At 48.1% G+C, this 19358-nt stretch overlaps 1 protein-coding gene across 1 annotated transcript in view; it reads right to left on the bottom strand.

Moving 5' to 3' along the window:
• Positions 1-19358, bottom strand: part of lama1 (laminin, alpha 1) — a 288354-nt gene that overhangs the window by 217608 nt on the left and 51388 nt on the right. The window contains exon 5 of the mRNA XM_078216990.1: positions 4071-4313. Within this exon, the coding sequence (XP_078073116.1) occupies positions 4071-4313 (243 nt within the window). The remainder of the gene's footprint in view (positions 1-4070; positions 4314-19358) is intronic.

Raw genomic sequence — 19358 nt, 5'->3', positions numbered from 1 at the left:
CACTTTTCCAAGCGGAGAAATCAGGACGGACTCGATTAAACTTTAAAATGATCTCAAGGCTAATTTTCAAGTCACCATCAGGTGCGACTGACCTTAGACGAGTAAGAGGAAAGACAAACTGAGAGAAATGAAGGGCTTGATTTTACAGATCCCTCCCACGCTGCCGCTGGCGACTTGTAAAATGGGGGCATGTAGCCTCAGCTGGCGGACTGGACCTATTGAGGTCCTTAGGTATCTCATCTTATCCTTGCCACTACTCTACCTGCCCTAGGGGGAAATCCATACCAAGCAATTCAGCTGGCAACTTTTACCATGTGGTCTGGTGTTGGGGAAGGTGGGAGATGGGGGTTGGGGAGGGGGGTGGGGAATGTTCCTTTGTGGCTTTTAACCATTGGAGGCACCTCTCAAAATCATTCTCCGCTTCAACTCTCCCTGCCCCGACCTCTCAAACCTGGAACCCACCCCCACCCCCTCCCCAATCCAGGGCAGGTACATGGGGTTAGGCCACAAATCAGCCATAATCTTACTGAATGGCAGAGTGGGCCTGATGGCCTACTTCTGTTCGTATGTTCCGAACCCCTTCTCTGGGTTCTGTCAGCCAGACCCGGCCAATACCCGGACTTACCTTGCCCGGTTCCGTCTCTTCCTCTTCTTCAGGGATTGGCTGTGGGTATTACAAGTGGTCGCCACTCGAAGCAGGCCCAATGGGATTGCAGAGCTACCGGCCAACTGGATTGGCTGGTAGCTCTCAAAGGCAGGAAAACTGCAGGGTATCACAGTCCATTCCCCCAGGCGACAGGCCAAGGCTGGACATCACATCATATTCACAACTCTCGGGGTCTGGGACACTGGTTGCCTCATGTAGTGGTTTGCTGTACTCCCCACAACATGGGGCCCTCCAGCAAGGGTGTGGATCTTGAGGACAGTGAGACCCTGGAAGGGGACAGCTCTCCAGGGGAGAAGCAGGAGTGAAGAGAGCAGAGGCAGAGAAAGATGATGCACATTCAATAATACCACCACCTCTCCTCCCACTCCAACACCCCCCCACCACCACCAACCCCCCTCCTCCCACTCCCCCTCCACCAGCCCCTTCCTCCCACCCCACCACCCCTCAATCACCACCAACCCCCCTCTTCCAACTCCCCCTCCTCCCACTCCCCCTCCTCCCACCCCACCACCCCTCGACCACCACCAACCCCCCTCCTCCCACTCCCCCTCCACCAGCCCCTTCCTCCCACCCCACCACCCCTCAATCACCACCAACCCCCCTCTTCCAACTCCCCCTCCTCCCACTCCCCCTCCTCCTACCCCACCACCCCTCAATCACCACCAACCCCCCTCTTCCAACTCCCCCTCCTCCCACTCCCCCTCCTCCCACCCCACCACCCCTCGACCACCACCAACCCCCCTCCTCCCACTCCACCACTCCTCCACCACCACCACCACCCCACCACCACCACCCCCCCTCCTCCCACCCCATTCTCCCAGTATCTGCGTGGATTTCCTCCGGGTGCTCCGGTTTCCTCCCACAGTCCAAAGATTGGGGTTAAGTTGATTGGCCATTCTAAATTGCCCCTCAGTGTCAGGAGATTATCAGGGTAAATATGTGAGGTTACAGGAATAGGGCCTGGGTGGGATTTTGGTCGGTGCAGACTTGATGGGCCGAATGGCCTCCTTCTGCACTGTAGGGATTCTATGATTTCTACACAGATAAAGATTGCCTATTTCTTAGCTACTAATGTGGGTGCCAGCTTACTCCAACTCTAATTTTTACCTCATGCATACGCAATTAGAAAATGAAATGTCGACGTGTTTGGCTGGAGTAATCTTCCACATTCACAAAAGAGAGCCTGGCATTTCATCCAGGCCCATTGATAATTTTCATAAAGCATCGCATTATGTGTCTGCCTTTCATGAACAAGTAAGGAAGCAACATGAATAGACTTAGTTAAACTCGGGACAATCAGCTGGGAACACAGACAATTGAAGCGAATTGCGCTCTTTAGTTACAGATCTGGATGGTAACAATGCCAAAAATGATCTCCTCGGGATTCCAGCCGTGCACAGTCCTTCCGCTAACAGTCCAGGCTTCGTGTCGCTGAGTCAGGTACTTTCCTATCATGATCTGACAATGAAGTGAAAATATGGATCCCAATTTTAACTCCAGGCCAGTTTTGGGTGAGCGGGGCAGCGGTGTGAGTTAGAGATTGCCCCCAGGGCCTGGGATGTTTTAACTCTTCGGCCTTACTTAAATTCCACTGCTTGGACTTGGAATACTGTGTACAGTTCTGGTCACCCTATTATAGAAAGGATTTTATTAAACTAGAAAGAGTGCAGAAAAGATTTACTAGGATGCTACCGGGACGTGATGGTTTGAGTTATGAGGAGAGGCTGAATAGACTGGGACTTTTTTCTCTGGAGTGTAGGAGACTGAGGGGTGATCTTATGGAGGTCTATAAAATAATGAGGGGCATAGATCAGCAAGCTAGTCAATATCTTTTCCCAAAAGTAGGGGAATCTAAAACTAGAGGGCATGGGTTTACGGTGAGAGGGGAGAGATACAAGAGGGTCCAGAGGGGCAATTTTTTCACACACTGGGTGGTGAGTGTCTGGAAGGCACTGCCAGACCTAGTAGTAGAGGCGGGTACAATTTTGTCTTTTAAAAAGCATTTGAACAGTTACATGGGTAAGATGGGTATCGGGATATGGGCCAAACGCGGGCAGTTGGGACTAGCTTAGGGGTTAAAAAAAGGGGCAGCATCACTCCACACAGGAATTAGTGGGAAACAGCAAAATGCCATGAAGCCTGGAGGCAGCCCTCTGAGACAGGGGAGGCGATGGCTTAGTGGTATTATCGCTAGACTATTAATCCAGATACTCAGCTAATGGTCTGGGGACCCGGGGCTCGAATCCCGTCATGGCAGATGGTGCAATTTGAGTTCTATAAAAAATATCTGGAATTAAGAATCTACTGACAGCCATGGAACCAATTGTCGATTGTCAGAAAAACCCATCTGGTTCACTAATGCCCTTTAGGGAAGGAAATCCCCCGTCTTTACCTGGTCTGGCCTACATGTGACTCCAGACCCACAGCAATGGGGTTGACTCTCAACTACCCTCCAAGGGCAACTAGGGATGGGCAATAAATGCTGGGTCAGCGATGGGCACTTTGGCACTGCCCATCAGGCATTGATGGGAGTGGGGGGTGCTGCTGCCACTCTGCATGGGGATCGGCGGGGGGGGTCGGGGTTGGCCCGGAAATGGCGATCATTATGCATTTGGAATCAAATATTTTGCCTTCTTTTTAAGATTTATTATTTTATACATAAAAGTTTTTTTAAATTGGAGAATATCCGATACATTTTACAGTGACTGCTACTTGAACTCGCAAGCTACTTGCATCGCACTGACTATTTGAAAAGATAAACGGAAGCTTTACTCAAGATACCCACACCCCATTTTCTACAATCAAATTTCTTAAAGCTCAAGTTCTGAATTGACACTAAAGGAGGAACAGTTCGATCTCAGGGCTACTTCCCTGACATTTAACATGACCCTCATTAGTGTTCACACTCTGAATAATGCCTCACATCTAAGGAAATATTGGCCCCATATCTAAGGAAGGATGTGTTGGCTTTGGAAAGGGTCCAGAGGAGGTTCACAAGAATGATCCAGCTTGTCGTATGAGGAACAGTTGAGGACTCTGGGTCTGCACTCATTGGAGTTTAGAAGGATGAGGGAGGATCTTACTGAAACTTACAGGACACTGCGAGGCCTGGAAAGAGTGGACATGGAGAGGATGTTTCCACTAGTAGGAAAAACTAGAACCAGAGGGCACAACCTCATTTGATGCTATCATCCGGGCTCACTTGCCTTAATGGCCTCACCAGTGGATGTCCACACCGGCGAGAATCATGTATGGTTTCCCCCACCAATGGGGACACTTGTACACAGAACATCGAGAAATCAAGGCGCATGCGCAATGGCACCCTCTAGCTGTTTGCAGCCGGCTTCCTGAAACTGAAAGCATGAGAAACAAGTTCCTGCATCCTTCTTTTGGATTCATTTACCTCTCCATGCTCGAGTGGGACCAGCCTCGAATAGTAAGATGTGCAGATCACTTCGTCATCCCTCTTGTAGGTCGGGGGTCCAATTCTGGGCGCGAGGTTGTAGCGAGTCAGGCACTCGGTGTCACTTGTGGCATAGTATTGCCATGGGGTGAATTCAATGCCGTCAATGGAACGTTCCAATACCCAGTTCCCAGGTCGAGGTGAATTTGCTGCCTTAATGATGACATAGGCTACCTGAAAGACCTGAGGAAGAGGAGGTAGAAATTGCAAATTAAAAATGTCGCTGCTCTCGTTTATAAATGCAAAATAGCTGCTTGCCATGTGTTTTATTTCGCAATGGAAGGTGGAATGTTTGTGGGGAATGTGTAGAATGATAATATATTTTGGCTTCAACTGGAACGGCTTCAAGTTATTTAACTGGCATTGTTTCATAAAGGGAGAGGTCCACAAAAGTAAATGTGCGAAGGAATTAATGTGGAAGAGACACCATCCCACAATTAATTATTTATCCATCTGCCTGTCTGTCTATCTATCTATGAGGTGAGGAGAAATTTCTCCAACCGGAGAGTGGTAAATGTGTGGAATTCACTGCCACTAAAAGTAGTTCAGGCCGAAATATTTCATGATTTTAAGAAAAAACTAGACATAGCTCTTGGGGTTAAAGAGAGACAAGGGATATGGAGGGAAAAGGGGGATCAGGATATTGAATTTAATGATTAGCCATGATCAAAATGAATGACAGAGCAGGCTCGAAGGGGTGAATGGCCTACTCCTGCTTCTATTTTTCTATCTAGCTCTCTGCCTATCTAACTGTCTGTCTATCTATCTATCGATCTACCTGTCTATCAATCTAGGGCGGCATGGTGGCACAGTGGTTAGCACCACTGCTTTACAGCGCCATGGACCCGGGTTCAATTCCGTCTGTCTGTGTGGAGTTTGCACATTCTCCCCATGTCTGCGTGGGTTTCCTCCGGGTGCTCCGGTTTCCTCCCACAGTCCGAAAGACGCACTGGTTAGGTGCATTGGCCATGCTAAATTCTCCCTCAGTGTTATCCGAACAGGTGCCAGAGTGTGACGACTGGGGGATTTTCACAGTAACTTCATTGCAGTGTTAATTTTAGCCTACTTGTGATACTAATACATAAACTTTAAATTAGTCTATCTGTCTATCTATCTGCTTGTTCAGATTAAATGTAAATTCACATTATACGAGAGAGTGCTATGCCCTAACGATTACACATGATTCAGTGAGCATTACGGTGTGGAACACACTAACACATAACACATTCTTGCACGAAATCAGCCGTGTTCTCATTTAGTCTGCAGGTTGATTCTAACAACAGAATCACAGGCTCTTTCTGACATTTGCAGAAAGACTTTTGCAAAATACAAAAGAGAGAAAATTGACAACACATGTAGATTAACATTTCAACGTTTCTTTCAAACTGGCACTTTTCAAACAAAATCAACAAATCTCAGAGGTGGCATAATGTTTAAATGTATGATTAGAACGGTGGTGTAAAATTTAGTTCCCACCTACAATTTAAAGGAAGGAAACATTCGAGTTGACTGGGTCCCCGTTACTTAGGCACTGAGGGGATTAAACATACCTGACACACTCTGGCCAGGCCTCTCCAGCCCCAGGAGCAGTGGCATTTCCTGTCCTGCCTCATGAGGCAGCCTAGGAAACAGGAGCCACAGACAATGGGCCTATTGACTGCCACAGCTTAGGGCCATGACCTCTGAAAATCCCCCTGGGAAAGGGGAAAGGTAGAATTCCTCAATCTTCCACAGGGAAGAGTACCGACCATCTGATCAGGGAGGGGTACCAGAAAGGGTGAGGGTGAGGGTGACAGTGGGTGAGTGAGGCTGAGTGGGGGTGAGAGTGAGAGTGGGTAAGAGTGGGTGAGGATGAGTGAAGATGGGTGAGAGTTGGTGAGGGTGGGTGGGTGAGGGTGGGTGAGAGAGGGTAAATGAGAGTGGGAGTGGGTGGGTAAGTGTGTGAGGATGAGAATTGGTTAGGATGAGTGTGAGTGAGGGTGTGTAAGGGTGAGAGTGGGTGAGGGTGAGTGCATGAGGATGAGTGTAAGTGAGTGTGGGTGGGAGTGGGAGGGTGGGTGAAGATGGGTGAGGGTTGGTTAGGGTTGATGGGGGTGGGTAAGAATGGGCGGCTGAGGGTGGACGGGTGAGGGTGCGTGAGGGTGGGTGAAAGTGGGTGAGGGTGGATGAGAGTGGGTGAGAGTGGGTGAGGGTGCGTGAGGTCGGGTGAGAGCGGTTCAGAGTGGATGAGAGTGGGTGAGAGTGGGTGAGGGTGGGTGAGGGTGGGTGAGGGTGGGTCAGAGTAGGTGAGGGTGGGTCAGAGTGAGTCAGAGTGGGTGAGGGTGGGTGAGGGCGGGTGAGGGTGGGTGAGGGTGGGTCAGAGTGGGTGAGGGTGGGTGAGGATGGGTGAGGGTGGGTGAGGGCGGGTGAGGGTGGGTGAGGGTGGGTGAGGGTGGGTGAGGGTGGGTGAGAGTGGGTGAGGGCGGGTGAGGGCGGGTGAGGGTGGGTGAGGGTGGGTGAGGGTGGGTGAGGGCGGGTGGGTGAGGAATCCTTCCCTCTCTCTAATAGATTCTCAAGTCCAACCAGGATAGTTCTTTTTATATTCCAGAAAACTGGAACTGGGTTTTGCACAAACGGCCACAAATATTTCCTCAGGAATTGTCAGTTAATTAAAAAGTAAATCGATTGCACATTTTTACATAAAAACAACCAAATGTAGCAATTTCATAGGAGATGGTATAAATGTGTTTGACTCACTCCCTCTTTCACTCCCTCGCTCACTCCCTCCCTCTCTCACTCCCTCTCTCACGCCCTCTCTCACGCCCTCTCTCACTCCCTCGCTCGCTCTCTCTCGCTCTCTCTCCCTCGCTCACTCTCTCTCGCTCTCTCACTCCCTCGCTCACTCTCACTCCCTCTTTCACTCCATCTCTCACTCCCTCTCTCACTCCCTCTCGCTCTCTCACTCCCTCTCTCTCACTCCCTCTCTCACTCCCTCGCTCGCTCTCTCTTGCTCTGTCTCGCTCTCTCACTCCCTCGCTCGCTCTGGTTAGCAACACATTTACAGAAAAGAGTTTCTGCAATGAAGCATCCAAGTGAAGGAATGACCACTGAAAAGGCTTTGCCTGATGTCCCATCGCTGAGGCCATTTAAACTTGCCCAAAATGTCATCAGAAATCTAATCCGCTGCAAGGCATTCCTGAAATGTCATCAGAAATCTAATCCGCTGCAAGGCATTCCTGAAATGCTTGCAGCCGAGCCCGAGATCCTGGAACAGGAGCTTAGTTTACAAATGCCAGTGGCCTCTGGCCTGCAACTTTGGTTGCTCGCAAAAGCCAAGGAACCAGCAGCAAGAGTCACAGTCAGTCAGCATCCCATTATATACTGAGCAGTTTGCTCAAGAGTTTGGTTTGTGGTCGGTGCAGACTCGATGGGCCGAATGGCCTCTTTCTGTACTGTAGGGTTTCTATGATTTCTATGAAATCCACCTGCGCTCCATTCACTCCCCCAAATTATTCAGAGATTACATTTTCATGCTAAGTAATGTACTTAGGTTATCTCTTAAGAATTATTCTTTTGTGAGATAGGGGCATTGTTGGCAAGACCAGAATTTGATGCCCATCCCTTATCGACCTTGAACTGAATGGGGCGGCACGGTAGCACAGTGGTTAGCACTGCTGCTTCACAGCTCCAGGGGCCTGGGTTCGATTCCCGGCTCGGGTCACTGTCTGTGTGGAGTTTGCACATTCTCCTCGTGTCTGCGTGGGTTTGCTCCGGTTTCCTCCCACAGTCCAAAGATGTGTGGGTTAGGTTGATTGGCCCGGTTAAAAATTGCCCATTAGAGTCCTAAAATGCGTAGGTTGGGGGGATTAGCGGGTAAATATGTGGGGGTAGGGCCTGGGTGGGATTGTGGTCGGTGCAGACTCGATGGGCCGAATGGCCTCCTTCTGCACTGTAGGGTTTCTATGATTTCTATGAATGATTTGCTAGACCATGTCAGAGGGCAGTTAAGAGTCAACAATTGTATTGTGGACCCAGAGTCACTTGTCGGCCACACCAGGTAAGGAGGGCAGATTTCTTTCTCTCAAAGGGACATTAGTGAACCAGATGGGTTTTTCAATGACAATCGATGAATCATGCTCACCGTTACTGATTTCAGTGATTTTCCAAATTTTTATTAAACCCGCATGAGGGCTTGGGAAAATTCCACCCTGGGTTCTGTTCACCCTTCCCCTGACACAGCTGAAACTGGGAACACAGCGCACACAGGATGCCAGTTAAAACCCTGTGTCTCACCAATCCGAAGCAGAAAACGTGAAGACTCCAACACATGATCACCAATCTGCCACAAATCAGCACAGAATGTATTTAAAGCAAGATTTCACCAAGATTTAGCTCAAATATCAAATCTAGTTATTGCACTTTGTACACCCAGCATTGGAGCTCCAACCAAAACTCTACGGCCCGTGCCTTAGCTCACAGCATCTCCTGCTCCCCTGTCCCCCGCTGCGCTCGCTGACTGACACTAACTCTGGTCAAGCTACATCTTGATTAGAAAATTCTCAAATCACTCCGCGGCCTCACCCCTCCAATCTCTGTAACCTCCTCCAGAGCCAATCCCTCTCAGGTTATCAATGCTCCTCATATTCTGGCCTCTTGTGCATTCCCCAACTCTGCTACCATTGGTGGTTGTGACTCCAGTTGCCTCGGCCCCAAGATCTGGAATTCCACCCCCCCACCCCCTCCACCCACCACCCAACCCCCCATCCCCTCACCCCCAATACCCCTCTGCCTCGCTAGCCTCCTTTAAGACATTCCTTGTATCCTGACTTTTTGCTTACGGTTTTGGTCATCCATTTTGGCTACGCAGACAAAGCATACCAGAGGAGGGTCCAGAGGAGGTTCACAAGAATGATCTCTGGAATGAAGAGCTTGTCGTATGAGGAATGGTTGAGGATTCTGGGTCTGTACTCGTTGGAGTTTAGAAGGATGAGGGGGGACAGAACATAGAACATAGAATATAGAAAAAATACAGCACAAACAGGCCCTTCAGCCCACAAGTTGCGCCGGTCATGTCCCTACCTACCTAGGCTTATACATAGGCTTACCTATAACCCTCAATCCTATTAAGTCCCATGTACTCATTTCTGATTCAGATGGAAGAGGAGAAAGTTTGGTCCCAAACCAGTGTCCTCTGTTTGAACAGAGGGAAATATGATAGGATGAGGGATGAATTGGCTAAGGTAGACTGGGAGAGCAGGCTGGCAGGTAGGATAACTGAGGAACAGTGGAGGATTTTTAAGGAGATCCTTTTCAGTTCTCAGCAAAAATATATTCCAGCAAAAAACAAGGATTGTAAGAAAAGGGAGAACCAGCCGTGGATAACGAAGGAAATAAAGGAGAGTATTAAAATAAAAACAGCTGCGTACAGAGTGGCCAAAAATAGTGGAGAAACAAGTGATTGGGAAAAATTTAAGAAACAACAAAGAGAGACTAAGAAAGCGATAAAGAAAGGAAGGATAGACTATGAAGCTAGGCTAGCAATTAATATAAAAAATGATAGTAAAAGTTTTTATAAATATATAAAAAGGAATAGAGTGGCCAGAGTGAATGTTGGACCCTTGGAGGACGAGAGGGGGGAGTTAATAGTGGGAAATGAGGATATGGCTGAGTCTTTAAATAAGTTTTTTGTGTCGGTCTTCACGGTGGAGGACACAAATAGTTTGCCAAATATTAACGATAGAGGGTTGGCAGCAGGAGAAATACTTAATACAATTAATGTAACCAGAGAGGCAGTGCTGGGTAGACTAATGGGACTGAAGGTGGACAAGTCCCCGGGTCCGGATGGAATGCATCCCAGGGTATTGAAAGAAATGTCAGAGGTAATAGTGGATGCGTTCGTGATTATTTATCAAAACTCGTTGCATTCTGGGGTAGTGCCGGTTGATTGGAAAACGGCTAATGTTACGCCGCTGTTTAAAAAAGGAAGGAGACAAAAGGCGGGTAACTATAGGCCGGTCAGCTTAACGTCTGTAGTAGGGAAAATGCTGGAATCCATTATTAAAGAGGAGATAGCAGGGCATCTGGATAGAAATGGTTCGATCAATCAGACGCAGCATGGATTCATGAGGGGAAAGTCGTGCTTGACGAACATGTTGGATTTTTATGAAGATGTGACTAGGGCGGTTGATGGAGGAGAACCGGTGGATGCGGTGTTTTTGGATTTCCAAAAGGCGTTTGATAAGGTGCCCCATAAAAGGCTACTGAAGAAGATTAGGGCACACGGAGTTGGGGGTAGTGTGTTAAAGTGGATTGGGGACTGGCTATCCGACAGGAAGCAAAGAGTCGGAATAAATGGGTGTTTTTCCGGTTGGAGGAAGGTAACTAGTGGCGTGCCGCAGGGATCGGTACTCGGGCCGCAACTATTTACCATTTATATAGATGATCTGGAGGAGGGGACGGAGTGTAGGGTAACGAAGTTTGCAGACGACACAAAGATAAGTGGAAAAGTGAATCGTGTGGAGGACGGAGAAGATCTGCAGAGAGATTTGGACAGGCTGAGTGAGTGGGCGAGGATATGGCAAATGGAGTATAACGTTGATAAATGCGAGGTTATACACTTTGGAGGAAATAATAACAAATGGGATTACTATCTCAATGGAAACAAATTAAAACATGCTACCGTGCAAAGGGACCTGGGGGTCCTTGTGCATGAGACGCAAAAGCCCAGTCTGCAGGTACAACAGGTGATCAAGAAGGCAAATGGGATGTTGGCCTATATTGCGAAGGGGATAGAATATAAAAGCAGGGATGTCTTGATGCACCTGTACAGGGCATTGGTGAGGCCGCAGCTGGAATACTGTGTGCAGTATTGGTCCCCTTATATGAGGAAGGATATATTGGCATTGGAGGGAGTGCAGAGAAGGTTCACCAGGTTGATACCGGAGATGAGGGGTTTGGATTATGAGGAGAGGCTGAGGAGATTGGGTTTGTACTCGTTGGAGTTTAGAAGGATGAGGGGGGATCTTATGGAGACTTATAAGATAATGCGGGGGCTGGATAGGGTGGAGGCGGAGAGATTCTTTCCACTTAGTAAGGAAGTTAAAACTAGAGGACACAGCCTCAAAATAAAGGGGGGTCGGTTTAAGACAGAGTTGAGGAGGAACTTCTTCTCCCAGAGGGTGGTGAATCTCTGGAATTCTCTGCCCACTGAGGTGGTGGAGGCTACCTCGCTGAATATGTTTAAAGCGCGGATGGATGGATTCCTGATCGGTAAGGGAATTAAGGGTTATGGGGATCAGGCGGGTAAGTGGTACTGATCCACGTCAGATCAGCCATGATCTTATTGAATGGCGGGGCAGGCTCGAGGGGCTAGATGGCCTACTCCTGCTCCTATTTCTTATGTTCTTATGTTCTTAAAAGACCCTATTGAGTTTGCCTCCATCACCACTGACGGCAGCCAATTCCACTCACCCACCACCCTCTGAGCGAAAAACTTACCCTTGACATCTCCTCTGTACCTACTCCCCAGCACCTTAAACCTGTGTCCTCTCGTAGCAGCCATTTCAGCCCTGGGAAAAAGCCTCCGAGAATCCACCCAATCTATACCTCTCAACATCTTGTACACCTCTATCAGGTCACCTCTCATCCTTCATCTCCCCAGGGAGAAAAGACCGAGCTCCCTCAACCTATCCTCATAAGGCATGCCAACCAATCCAGGCAACATCCTTGTAAATCTTCTCTGCACCCTTTCAATCATTTCCACATCCCTCCTGTAATGAGGCGACCAGAACTGAACACAGTCCTCCAAGTGGGGTCTGACGAGGGTCTTATAAAGCTGCATCATTATCTCCCGACTCCTAAACTCAATCCCTCAATTGATGAAGGCCAGCACACCATACGCCTTCTTAACCGCCTCCTTCTCCTGCGAGGCTGATTTAAGAGTCCTATGGACCCGGACCCCAAGGTCCTTCTGATCCTCTACACTGCTAAGAGTCTTACCCTTGATATTATACTCCTTCATCCCATTTGAGTTGCCAAAATGGACCACTACACATTTATCTGGGTTGGAGTCCATCTGCCACTTCTCTGCCCAGTCTTGCATCCTATCTATGTCAGACTGCAGCTTCTGACATCCCTCCAACCTATCCACAACAACCCCAACCTTCATGTCATCGGCAAACTTACCAACCCATCCCTCCACTTCCTCATCCAGGTCATTTATGAAAATGACAAACAGCAAGGGTCCCAGAACAGACCCCTGGGGCACTCCACTGCTGACCGACCTCCATTCAGAAAAAGACCCGTCTACAACCACTCTCTCTCTGCCTTCTGCAGGCAAGCCAGTTCTGAATCCTGGATCTTATTGAAACTTACAGGATACTGCGAGGCCTTGATAGAGTGGACATGGAGAGGATGTTTCCACGAGTAGGAAAAACTAGAACCAGAGGGCACAACCTCAGGATAAAGGGACGATCCTTTAAAACAGAGATGAGGAGGAATTTCTTCAGCTAGAGAGAGGTGAATCTGTGGAACTCTTTGCCACAGAAGGCTGTGGAGGCCAGGTCATTGAGTGTCTTTAAGACAGAGATAGATAGGTTCTTGATTAATAAGGGGGTCAGGGGTTATGGGGAAAAGGCAGGAGAATGGGGATGAGAAAAGTATCAGCCATGATTGAATGGCAGAGCAGACTCAATGGGCCGAGTGGCCTAATTCTGCTCCTATGTTTTATGGTCTTATGGTCATACCGTTCATAGAGTACATAGGGGAGAAGGAACAGAAAGGGTGCAAAATGACTGTCACACTACATTCTGCAGCCTCTCCTTTCCTTCTCCCCTCTGCGCTCTATGAACGGTATGCTTTGTCCCGTAAAGCGCGCAAGAAACAATATTTTTCACTGTATCCCAATAATAAAGCAAATCAAATGAGAGCATAAGAAGTCAGAGCAGGAGTAGGCCATTTGGCCCCTCGAGCCTGCTCCGCCATTCAATAAGATCCTGGCTGATCTTTTCTGACCTGACCATCTCGTTACACATCTTATTTTGTTTTATCATGCTTCTGTGAAGCACCTTGAGACATTTCACTACATGAAGGGTGCCAACTCAATGTAAGCTGTTGCAGTTGTTGTAGACTGCTAAATCAGTAGACTTTAATCTATCGCAAGGAAAGTTGTAAGGTGAGTGCTTTAGCCAGGCCACAGCCTGAGTTCTACGTCCAGCTTGAGTCATTGAGACCTTGACTTCACTTCACTTTGTCAGGTGAGTGAAGTCACCTGATGGAGGAGCAGCACTCTGAAAGCTTGAGATTTCAAATAAACCTGTTGGACTATAACCTGGTGTCATGTGACCTCTCATCTTGTCCACCCCAGTCCAACACCGGCATCGCCACACTGATAGCAGCAATCACCTCTTTGTGTAACTAATGGAGACTAAGTGGTTCAATACACAGCCGGATACTGAAATGGGGAATCCTAGAATCCCATAAAACCAGGAACATTCACTCCGCCAGCTTTCAGAAGTCCAAGTCTGACTATTACTGCCCCCATCCCAAACCCCAGACTCCTTGGGATTTGCATAGACAGAATGTGTAGATCAATATATCGGGAGAAGCCATCAAAGCAGCATGTTGTCATGAAGGAACCATAGTGTGGGCCCAGAAAAGATGTTCCTCTTCTCTTCTCTTCTCTTCCTCCCAATGAAGAGTGGATCTCTTTGGGATGTTAACCAATCACCTTCAGGATCTATTGCTTTCCCACAGTATAATTGTGGGACTTGTAGAAGCTGTAAATATTCGCATTGCCAGATGGGCCAGTAAACTGCTGGCTAGTGCTCGCTAGTGAACTGGAGAGTAGTCAGAAGACCTTCTCATGCTGCTGCAATGCAATGTAAAGGGCCTGTGCCAATGGGGAGCAATCCTGGTGTGACTTAAATTCTCAGCCCCATCACACGGCACTGGGGCTTTCTTCCTTCACCAACTGCAGAAAGTTTGAGGCCTGGATTCGGCCGTAGGATAAATGGCCTGCCATCTGACCTCGTCCTTTGTCACCTTTGTGGACAATCTATCAAAAACTGATTCCAACCAGGACTGGGAATGAGCTGTTGTTGAAAGAAGCTTCACGTGGGAGGGTGAAAAGAAAGCTTCAGTTCCTATTCTCAAGGTGGCACAGTGATCACTGTCTGTGTGGAGTTTCCACATTCTCCCCGTGTCTGTGTCGGTTTCCTCCGGGTGCTCCAGTTTTCTCCCACAGTCGGAAAGACGTGCTGGTTAGGTGAATTGGCCATGCTAAATTCTCCCTCAGTGTACCCGAACAGGCACCGGAGTGTGGCGACTAGGGCATTTTTACAGTAACTTCATTGCAATGTTAATGTAAACCGACTTGTGCCGATTAAATATACTTTACTCCCGCCGGTTTTCATGATCCCTTCTGGAACGTTCTCAGGTGAATGGCAGATCAGTGATGGTTTCTACAGTTGAAGCGATTGCCAATTTTTTTGATTTGATTTGATTTATTGTCATATGTATCGGGATACAGTGAGAAGTATTGTTTCCCGTGCACTATACAGACAAACCATACCATTCATAGAATACACAGGGGAGAAGGAAAGGTGAGGGTGTAGAATATAGTATTATATTCATAGCTAGTATGTAGAGAAAGATCAGTTTAATATAAGGCAGGTCCATTCAAAAGTCTAATGGCAGGAGGGAAGAAGCTGTTCTTGAGTCGGTTGGTACGTGATCCCAGACTTTTGCATCATTTTCCCCGACGGAAGGTGGAAGAGAGAATATCTGGGATGCGTGGGGGTCATAGAATCATAGAACCCTTATAGTACAGAAGGAGGCCATTCGGCCCATCAAACCTGTACCAACCACAATCCCATCTAGGCCCTATTCTCGTACCCCACACATTTACCTTGTTAATCCCCCTGACACTAGGGTCAATTTACCATGGCCAATCCACCTAACCCGCACATCTTTGGACTGTGGGAGGAATCCGGAGCACCCGGAGGAAACCCACGCAGACACGGGGAGAAAGTACAAACTCCACACAGACAGTGACCCGAGGTCGGAATCGAACCCGGGTCCCTGGCATTGTGAGGAGGCAGTGCCTCCATGCCACCCCTTGATTATGCTGGCTGCTTTTCCGAGGCAGCGGGAAGTGTAGACAGAGTCAATGATCACTGTCCTGGTGAGCCAAGGACTAAAAAATGACCAGTTCAGTCCAGATCTTGGCCGATCCCACTTTACTCACATTTTCTGACCTTGTTCCCGTACGGGAACATGTGGGATACGGGAACAGGGCCTGGGTGGGATTGTGGTCGGTACAGTCTCGATGGGCTGAATGGCCTCCTTCTGTACTGCGGGGATTCTATGATTCTATGACGCCACGCACCCCTGACATTCTCTCTTCCACCTTCTTCCTTCAGGGAAAAAGATACAAAAGTCCGAGGTCACGTACCAACCGCCTCAAGAACAGCTTCTTCCCTGCTGCCATCAGACTTTTGAATGGACTTACCTTGCATTAAGTTGATCTTTCTCTGCACCCTTGTTCCACTGATTCTGACGGGAAGAAAACTGCGTCGCCCGGTGAGAAACCCACTCTGGAGTAAGTATCTCCAACAAGTTATGAGAACGCCGCTCCGACCTATAAATATGGTTAGGCCAGCTCCTTCAATAAGGGAGGGAATGGGGAGAAACACCTTTCGTTGGTGAGTTACTTTTGAAGAAATTGTTTCACATAGTGTCGGACAAAACAACTTTCCCACGGCTCAGATGCGAACAAAAAGCAGCTGGTCTGATTCAGTGGTATCTCTGCTGAAGGCCAGAGAAGGCAGTGGCGTAGGTGGCTGAGTAATTCTCAAGGACAACAGAGTTATCTATATCGGACAAAAATAAACTTGAGCCGGTTACTTACAAATGTAAATACAAATACGTCGATAAACCTTCCCCAGAGTACACGGCTCCCATTCATAACCCAGTCAGCTGAACATGAGAACATTGTACATAGGAGCAGGATTCTGCCCCGTCTTTCAGTACATCATGAGAGTAAATACAGATAAACTCAACAGGTCTGGCAGCATCTGTGGAGAGAGCAGCAGAGTTTGGATGCAAGTGATCCTTCTACAGAACCGCAGATGGGTTTTTACAGTCGCTTCATGGTCATCATTAGGCCTTTAATTAGAGGTTTCTACTGAATTTAAATATCACCATCTGCCCTGGTGGGATTCGAACCCAGGTCCCCAGAGCATTACCCTGGATTTCTGGATTCTGAGTTTAGTGACGATAGCACAATGCCACCACCAGTGCCCCTGCGTTTTAGATTCCCCAACCAAGAGAAATGACTTTCCAGTTTTTAGCTTATTAAGCCTCTTCAGAATCTTATATTGTTTCAATGAGGGCATCTCTCATTCTTCTGACTTCCAGCGAATATTGACACAATTTACTCAGCCTCTCATCATAGGACAACCCAGTAGTTTTCAGGTGAGATTAATCTCACCCCAGCCTGTTTAATCCTGTACTCTGCTCTACACCTCTCAGTTAAACTCAACACTCTTGGTTTTCAACTAAAAACAGAAAGTGCTGGAAAAGCTCAGCAGATCTGGCAGCATCTGCGGAGTTAGAAACAGAGTTACCATTTTCAGTCCAATATGACTCTTCCTCGGGACTCTTGGTTTGCATGTAGTTGTTGATGCGTGACTCCATTCAAACACTAGTTTTCATGTGGGACCTGTGTAAAGTTTATTTATTAGTGTCACAAGTAAGGCTTACATTAACACTGCAATGAAGTTACTGTGAAATTCCCTTAGTCGCCACACTCCGGTGCCTGTTCGGGTCAATGCACCTAACCACTCATTGTGGGGTGTAATCATGACTTGGCCAGCAAGGGGGAGGCAGTGGTATTATCGCTAGACTATTAATCCAGAAACTCAGCTAATGTTTGTTATAGAATCCCGACAGTACAGAAAAAGGCCATTCAGCCCATCGAGTCTGTACCGACCACAATCCCACCCAGGCCCTATTCCCATAACCCCACACATTTACCCTGCTAATCCCCCTGACACTAAGGGGCAATTTAGCATGGCCAATCAAACTAACCCACACATCTTTGGACTGTGAGAGGAAACCGGAGCACCCGGAGGAAACCCACGCAGACATGGGGAGAACGTGCAAACTCCACGCAAGCAGTGACCCGAGGCCGGAATTGAACCCGGGTCCCTGACGCTGTGAGGCGGCAGTACTAACCACTGTGCCACCATGCCGCCCTGGGGACCCGGGTTCGAATCCCGCCACTGGCAGTTGGTGGGATTTGAATTCACTTTTTTCAAAATCTGGAATTAAGAATCTACTGATGACCATGAAACCCTTGTCGATTGTCGGAAAAACACATCTGGTTCACTAATGTTCTTTAGGGAAGGGAATCTGCTGTCCTTACCCGGTCTGGCCTACATGTGACTCCAGAGCCACAGCAATGTGGTTGGCTCCCAACTGCCCTCTGAAATAGCCTAGCAAGCCACTCAGTACAAGGGCAACTGGGGATGGGCAATAAATGCCAGCAACCGCCCATGTTCCAAATGAATAAAAAAAAATCTACCTTTAAGGCTGCCTCACTCAACGCTTTCTCCCTTTTTGAGGTATGTCTTAAAGAGGGAAAGTGAGGTAGAAAGGCAGAGAATTTGCGAAGGGAATGTCAGAGCTAGACCTAGTCTAATGGTGGAGTGATTAAAATTGGGGATCACAGAATCCCTACAGTGCAGAAGGAGGCCATTTGGCCCATCGGGTCTGCTCCGACTCCAATCCCACCCAGGCCCCATTCCTGTAACCCTGCACATTTACCCTGCTAATCCCCCTGACACTAAGGTCAATTTAGCACAGCCAATCAACCTAACCGGCACATCTTTGGACTGTGGGAGGAAACCGGAGCAACCAGGGGAAACCCACGCAGACACGGGGAGAAAGTGCAAACTCCACACAGATAGTGACCTGAGGCCGGAATTGAACCCGGGTCCCTGGCGCTGTGAGGCAGCAGTGCTAACCACTGTGCCACCATGCCCCTTGTATCCTCAAGAAGGCAGGAATGGGTGTAGGGCTCATGGAAAATTCCATTTCATACCTCAATGCTTTCACTACGACTATCGCAAGGTCAAACCTCGGGGCTTTTGAGAACTTGCAAACATATTTCTTTTAACCAAAGAGATGCTTTTAAAATTGAGTTTGAAAAAGCAGCATGCTGGGTCGGAAATCTGATGGGTCATTATTCGGGGAACAGAACGACCTCACAGCAGCATCTGGCTGCTGATGTGCTTTAAGTAAAATGAAATACAGATGCAGCACGTCATGGGGTTACAATGGAAGCGGAAATTGGAAAGGTTCACATACTGTGGAAAAGTAGGCAACGTTTGCTCCAGTCAATACTCTCCATCGTAAAACAGATAAGGAGGTTCGTACATGCCAAGGAAGTCTCCCCTAACTGCCCCCGCCCACTGACTCCCCAAACCTTGCCCACCTGTAATTCCATCATCCTGAATTAAAGTTAAATTTACCGCAAACAATCCTGCCCCGGCTTTCTTATCCTGCACGAAGATCCAGGAATGAAACCACACACTGGTTTCAAACACAAAGAGTGGAAGTGGGGTGTGCAAGAACTGATTCTGAATTTTATGTGATCAATCTCAATGGGGCCCCACTCACTTTGTAATTTTTAAATACTCACTTCATGAAATTTTGAATGTAAGTATTGATGGAATGATGTCCTTGACACCATATAGTGACATGGGAACCTCTGTGTATCTAGAATCAGAGAATCCTACAGTACAGAAGGAGGCCATTTGGCACATTGAGTCTGCACTGACCACAATACCACCCAGGCCCTATCCCCATGCATTTACCCTAGCTAGTCCCCCTGACATTAAGGGGCAATTTAGCATGGCCAATCCACCTAACCCACACACCTTTGGACTGTGAGAGGAAACCGGAGCACCCAGAGGAAACCCACGCAGATGCGGGGAGAACATGCAAACTTCACCCAGACAGTGACCGAAGCCGGGAATCAAACCTGGGTCCCTGGCACTGTGAGGCAGCAGTGCTAACCACTGTGCCACTGTGCCACCCACTAATAAAGTATCTAAGTATCTAATCAAGTTACAGGGTCTGATTCCCCAACCGGAAGATGCAAAAGTTATCCATCCTTTAGCTGAGTATTAAACTGAGGTCCCATCACCTTACTCCATTCGGTCAGAAGGTCCTTAAAGACCACGA

The sequence above is a fragment of the Mustelus asterias genome, chromosome 7 (genome assembly GCF_964213995.1).
Source record: "Mustelus asterias chromosome 7, sMusAst1.hap1.1, whole genome shotgun sequence".
Lineage (NCBI taxonomy): Eukaryota > Metazoa > Chordata > Chondrichthyes > Carcharhiniformes > Triakidae > Mustelus > Mustelus asterias.
The sequence above is the reverse complement of the archived record's forward strand: the minus strand, read 5'-3'. Positions and strand labels throughout refer to the sequence as shown.